The sequence below is a fragment of the Heptranchias perlo genome, unplaced genomic scaffold, assembly GCF_035084215.1.
Source record: "Heptranchias perlo isolate sHepPer1 unplaced genomic scaffold, sHepPer1.hap1 HAP1_SCAFFOLD_43, whole genome shotgun sequence".
Lineage (NCBI taxonomy): Eukaryota > Metazoa > Chordata > Chondrichthyes > Hexanchiformes > Hexanchidae > Heptranchias > Heptranchias perlo.
Window position 1 is genome coordinate 8,525,654 of NW_027139442.1, and position 7,153 is coordinate 8,532,806.

The 7,153-nt window shown below is 45.0% G+C and overlaps 1 protein-coding gene across 1 annotated transcript; it reads left to right on the plus strand.

The window, feature by feature from the left end:
• The first annotated feature begins 364 nt into the window (after positions 1-364).
• LOC137312623 (platelet glycoprotein VI-like) lies at positions 365-2,332 on the plus strand. Its single transcript, XM_067979146.1, has 2 exons — positions 365-659; positions 2,015-2,332. Exons 1-2 carry the CDS (start codon positions 374-376, stop codon positions 2,323-2,325), a joined length of 597 nt encoding a protein of 198 aa, XP_067835247.1. The 5' UTR covers positions 365-373; the 3' UTR covers positions 2,326-2,332.
• Positions 2,333-7,153: the final 4,821 nt, after the last annotated feature.

Consider the following 7,153-nt stretch of genomic DNA (forward strand, 5'->3'; position numbering starts at 1 on the left):
AGAGGAGTCTCTTCATACAGAGCTTGTATCATTGTATCTGATTGAGAGAGGTGCCTGTACACACTGTATCTCACTGAGAGAGGGGTCATTTTAACATAACGGGCCGGTGAGAATTGAGTCCAACTCCGATTTTACGGCCTGTCCGATTTTACTCTTCTATTGAAGTCAATGTAGAGTAAAAATCGCGCAGGGTGTAAAACGGGCGTCCGCCCTGGTTGGTTAGGTTAAAATTAGAGTTAAACAAACGCGAAGAAGAATGTAAAGGCAGCTGAGGCGACACAATATGAGGCCTGAATCAGAATGATTGCACCAAACTTCCCATGAATGAAATCCTTTTTATTCTTCAGTTTCCTTCGTCAAACCGACCCTGTCGATGGATCCATCATGGAGTGTAATTCCACTGGGAGAAGAAGTTTCACTCACCTGTCACTTCGCTCACAGCAAATGCATTGTTGATTTCTACAGAAATAACGAAAAAACAAAAAACAAAATGTTTGCATATTTCAATGAAGTTAACTATACCGCTAAAACAAAGGATGATGGAGGGTTAAAGGTGAAAGGCAGCATCAGCTACAGGTGCAAATACAAAAAATACTTCGAGAATAACAGCAGCTGGGCATATTCACCACCCAGTGACAACGTGTGGTTAAATTTAACAGGTAAGGGTGGCTCGCCAAAAATCTTTGTGGTCAGTTAAGACTTTTATCTAAATATTGTTGTTAGTGTGCAGCGACAGCAACTGCGGTGTGTAATTGTAAACGGCGAATTCCAGCTGACAGGACGATGTGTAAAATTTGTTTAACAAAACGAATGTTATCTTATCCACGATCACTCCATCTCATTGAGAGGGTCTGGAACATTGTATGTTACTGAGAGAGGTGTCCCTTCACAAAGAGAGTGTATCATTGTATCTCACTGCGAGAGATGTCTCTTCCCACAGAGCCTGTATCGCTCTACCTCTTTGAGAGAGATGTCCCTTCACACACAGAGTGTATCATTGTATCTCACTGGGAGAGATGTCTCTTCCCACAGAGCCTGTATCGCTCTACCTCTTTGAGAGAGATGTCCCTTCACACACAGAGTGTATCATTGTATCTCACTAGGAGAGATGTCTCTTCACACATTGCCTGTATCGCTTTACCTCTTTGAGAGAGGTGTCCCTTCACACAGAGAGTGTGTCACAGTATCTTATTGAGAGAAGTATCGCTTCACACAGAGCCTGTATCGCTTTACCTCTTTGCGAGAGGTGCCCCTTCAAACATAGTGTATCATCTTATCATATTGAGAGAGGTGTCCCTTGACACAGAGCCTGCATCGCATTTCCTCTTTGAGAGAGGTTTCCCTTTACATAGAGATTGTATCGTCGTATCTCACTGGTAGAGGTGTCTCTTCACACAGAGCCTGTATCACTATTTATTTGAGATACGTGTCCTTTATCACAGAGCCTTACACAGAAACATACAGCACAGAAGGAGGCCATTCGGGCCATCAAGCCTGTGCGAGCTCTTTGAAAGAGCTATCCAATTATTCCCACTCTGTTGCTCTTTGCCCGGTATCCTGCAAATATTTCCTTTTCAAGTATAAATCAATATCATTTCAAATTTATTATTGAATCTGCTTCCACCGCCCTTTCAGGAAATGGATTCCAGAAGATAACAACTCGCTGCCTAAGATAATGTCTCCTCATCTCCCCTCTTGTTCTTTTGTCAATTATCTTCAATCTGTGCCCTTTGGTTACCGACCCTTCTGCCCGTGGAAACAGTTTCTCCACATCTATTCCATCAAAACACTTCATCATTTTGAACACCTCAATTAAATCTCTCCTCAACCTTCCCTGCTCTAAGGAGAACAGTCCCAGCTTCTCCAATCACTCCGCGTATCTGAAGTCCCTCACCCCTGGTGTCATTCTGGTCAATCTCCTCTGCACACTCTCTAAGGCTAATGTGTTTTTCCTCGATAGATTTGACATATTCAAAACAGTTCTTATTTGCTCGATGTATTCTATTAATTACAGATAAAATGCCAAAGCCCAAAGTCTCTATGGATCCGGCCGCTGGTGTCGTGACAGTGGGGGAGAGGGTTCGGATTAACTGCACTGCCAACTATTCCGCCGACAGGTCCCGCTTGTACAGACAGGGAAACGAGAATCCCATTGATACACAGGATGTCTCAGGCTCTGAACGATCAATCATCTTCAACATCACAGACCCCGACCCAACTGACGGAGGAGCCGACATCTGTGACTTTGTGAAAACGGTAAAGGAGAAAGAATATATCTCGCCCCGCAGTGAGCCGGTGCATTTAACTGTGAAAGGTGAGTCATAGGTTTAACATCATGTAAATGTATATCTGAGCCTTGCAAGCAAAGTAAACTTTGTAACTGAATATTCTACCCAGTGTGACATTCTTCAGTCAGTAAAGATTTTAGAAGCCCAGATTTTAACCTAACTCCATCGGTGGGAACTTCATTGGAGCATCAAATGAGGCGTGTGTCCGACCCGAACCCGCCTCTTCTGTGTATAGTCACTAACGTAATGTAAGAAACACTGCAGCCAATTTGCACACAGCAAGGTCCCACAAGCAGCAATTTGGTCATCACCAGATAATCTGCTGTTAGTGATGTTGGTGGAGGGATAAATATTGACCGAGGACACCGGAGAGATCTCCCCTGCTCTTCTTCTATTAGTGCCATGGGATCTTTTATGTCCACCTGGGAGGTTTAACGTCTCATCCGAAAGACAGCACCTCCTCCAGTTCAGCGCTCCCGCATTACTGGACTGCAAGTATCAGCCTAGATTATAGGCTCAATTCTCTGGAGTGGGGACTTGAACCCATGACCTTCTGACTCAGAGACTAGTGAGAGTGCTCCCCACTGAATCACAGCTGATGTTCTTCAAGTATTCTAAAAGAGGCGGGACTACAGTAAAAGCAAATTAAATCGCCTTATGAAATGTGGCAGGATGAGAGGAACTGATTTATAAACGCACGCTGTGGTTGATTTTCGTCCTTACTGCCGGTGAGATCCCTTAAATGGAGCGCAAAGAGGAAATTCCAAAGTTGTTTGGCGCGACGCGGCCTCTTCGACATCCAAGATGGCGTCTTGGATGCGCATGCACGTTTCCGGCGTGACGTGCGCCAGATGCCATTTTGTTACATGAGTTAGCGCGGGCGCAGATAACGAACGCTGGAATCATGTAAAATAGGAAGAAAATGGCTTCAATCAGTGTGCAACGGTGATTTAAAGTGATAGACACCATTTTGGGACTTATCGCTCAACTCAACGCACAGTCTCAACTTCGATCATCTGAATGTATCTAATAGTACCTGGAGGAACCCCCGCTCCCCCCCCCCCCCCCCCCCCCCACGCACACACACACACACCGGCGCCATTTAAAGGGACCATGCAGAATTTACAGGTTAGTGTTTAGATTATTGCTTCTGGCTGCCGACACATTGGTAACTGTTTTCGATGTCTGTTACACTTGAATACTAGGATGCAGGGCCATAGCCTAACATTTAGAGCCAGGACGTGCAGGAGTGAAATTAGGGATTGTTACTATATGCGAAGGGTGGGTGACATTTGGAACGTTCTTCTGCAGACGCAGTTGATGCTCGCTCACTTGTCAATGTTATATCTGAGATTGATAGATTTCCGTGAATCAAGGGTATTAAGGGATATGGGGCTAAGGCGGGTATATGGAGTTAAGTCACAGGTCCACCGTGATCTCATTGAATGGTGGAACAGGCTCGAGGGGCTAAATGCCACCGCCACTTGATGTCTCTTGATATGCACCACCTTCTCCTGCAAGAAAGCCGGACGTGTTTATGAATGATGTGACTGTCATGGTTGAAAACCTGCCAGTGTGAAATATACCGCGATAACTAAGGATGCTGGAGGGTTAACGCAGAAAGGCAGCAACAGCTATAGGTGTAAATACTCAGAATACTTCGAGAATATCAGCAGCTGGGCATATTCACCACCCAGTGACAACGTGTGTTAAATTTATCAGGTAAGGGAGGCTCGCCTAAAAGCTTTGTGGCCAGTTAAGAATTTTATCTAAATACTGTTGTTAGTGTGTAGCGACAGCGACTGATGTGTGTAATTGTACACGGGGAATTCCAGCTGACAGGAGAATGTGTAAAATGTGTTTGACAAAATGAATCTTATCTTATCCTCGATCACTCTATCTCATTGAGAGAGTCTGGATCACTGTATCTAACTGAGAGAGGTGCCCCTTCACACACAGAGTGTATCATTGTATCTCACTGGGAGAGATGTCTCTTCACACATTGCCTGTATCGCTTTACCTCTTTGAGAGAGGTGTCCCTTCACGCACATAGTGTATCATTGTATCTTTTTTGAGAGAGGTATCACTTCACACAGAGCCTGTATCGCTTTTCCTCTTGAGAGAGTTGTCGCTTGACACAGAGAGTGTATCATAGCATCTTATTGAGAGATGTGTCCCTTTACGCAGAGATTTTATCATTGTATCTCACTGCGAGAGGTGTAACTTCACACAGAGCCTGCATCACTATTTATTTGAGAGACGTTTCCCTTCACACAGAGACTTACACAGAATCATACAGCACAGAAGGAGGCCATTAGAGCCATCATGCCTGTGCCAGCTCTTTGAAGGAGCTATCCAATTATTGCCACTCGGCTGCTCTTTGCTGGAAACCTGCATTTTTTTACCATTTCAAGTATATATCAATATCCTTTTGAAAGTTATTATTGAATCTGCTTCCACCGCCCTTTCTAGAAATGGATTCCAGAAGATAACAACTCTCTGCTAAGATAATGTCTCCTCATCTCCCCTCTTGTTCTTTTGTCAATTATCTTAAATCTGTGCCCTCTGGTTACCGACCCTCCTGCCCGTGGAAACAGTTTCTCCCCATCTATTCTATCAAAACCCTTCATCATTCTGAACACCTCAATTAAATCTCTCCTCAACCTTCTCTGCTCTAAGGAGAACAGTCCCAGCTTCCCCAATCTTTCCGCGTAACTGAAGTCCATCATCCCTGGTATCATTCTGGTAAATCTCCTCTGCACCCTCTCTTAGGCTAATGTGTTTTTTACTCGATCGATTTGATACATTCAAAACAATTCTTATTTGCTCAATGTATTCTACTAATTACAGATAAACTGCCAAAGCCCACAGGCTCTATGGACCCGGCCGCTGGTGTCGTGACAGTGGGAGAGAGGGTTCGGATTAACTGCACTGCCAGCTATTCCGCCGACAGGTCCCGCTTTTACAGACAAGGAAACGAGAATCCCATTGATACACGGGAAGTCTCAGGCTCCGAACGATCAATCATCTTCAACATCAGAGACCCCGACCCAACTGACGGAGGGGACTACACCTGTGACTTTGTGAAAACGGTAAAGGAGAAAGAATATATCTCGCCCCGAAGTGACCCGGTGCATTTAATTGTGAAAGGTAAGTCAAAGGTTCAACATCATGTAAATGTATATCTGAGCCTTGCAAGCAAAGTAAACTTTGCAACTGAATATTCTACCCAGTGTGACATTCTTCAGTCAGTAAAGATTTTAGAAGCCCAGATTTTAACCTAACCCCATCGGTGGGAACTTCATTGGAGCATCAAATCAGGCGTGTGTCCGACCCAAACCCACCTCTTCTTTATAGAGTCACTGATGTAATGTAAGAAACGCTGCACTCAATTTTCACACAGCAAGGTCCCACAAACAGCAATTTGGTCATCACCAGATAATCTGCTGTTAGTGATGTTGGTGGAGGGATAAATATTGACCGAGGACAGCGGAGAGATCTCCCCTGCTCTTCTTCTATTAGTGCCATGGGATCTTTTATGTCCACCTGGGAGGTTTAACGTCTCATCCGAAAGACAGCACCTCCTGCAGTGCAGCGCTCCCGCATTACTGGACTGCAAATATCAGCCTCGATTTTAGGCTCAAGTCTCTGGAATGGGGACTTGAACCCATGACCTTCTGACTCAGAGACAAGTGAGAGTGCTCCCCACTGAGTCACGGCTGATGTTCTTCAAGTATTCTAAAAGAGGCGGGACTAGAGTAAATGCAAATCAAATCGCCTTATGAAATGTGGCAGGATGAGAGGAACTGAATTATAATCGCACGCTGTGGTAGATTTTCGTCCTTACTGCCGGTGACATCCCTTAAATGGAGCGCAAAGAGGAAATTCCAAAGTAGTTTGGCGCGACACGGCCTCTTCGACATCCAAGATGGCGTCTTGGATGCGTATGCACGTTTCTGGCATGATGTGCGCCTGACGCCATTTTGTTGCATGTGTTAGCGCGGGCGCAGATAACGAACGCTGGAATCATGTAAAGTAGGAATAAAATGGCTTGAATCAGTGTGCAACGGTGATTTAAAGTGATAGACACCATTTTGGGACTGATCGCTCAGCTCAAAGTAAAGACTCAACTCCGACCATCTGAACATGTCTAATAGTACCTGGAGGGCCGCCCACCGGCGCCATTTAAAGGGACCATGCAGAATTTACAGGTTAGTGGTTGGATTATTGCTTCAGGCTGCTGAGACATTGGTAACTGTTTTTAGATGTCTGTTACACTTGAATACTAGGATGCAGGAACATAGCCTGACATTTAGAGCCAGGACGTGCAGCAGTGAAGTTAGGAAATGTTTCTATGTGCAAAGGGTGAGTGACATTTAGAACGTTCTTCTGCAGACGCAGTTGATGCTAGGTCACTTGTAAATGTTAAATCTGAGATTGATAGATTTCTGTGAACCAAGGGTATTAAGGGATATGGTGCTAAGCCGGGTATATGGAGTTAAGTCACATGCCCACCATTATCTCATTGAATGGTGGGACAGGCTCGAGGGGCTATATGCCGCAGCAACTTTCTGTCTCTTGACATGCGCCACCTTCTCCTGCAAGAAACCGAGACGTGTGTATGGATGATGTGCCTGTCATGGTTGAATAGCTGCCAGTGTGTGTGGCCTGTGTGTTGTGGGTGGGCGGATTGAAACAGTGGTAATGTGTAAGGGTAAGAGGAAGCATCTGATTGGAAGAGTTGTATCCTGATGGAAATAGTTTGTTGGTATGTGGGGGATGGGGTGCAGTGTCAGGTGCAGTTGGTAGGAGACGCCATTGAGAGTTGACCTCACTCACCTTGCCCACTCATGTAAAAGCATTGA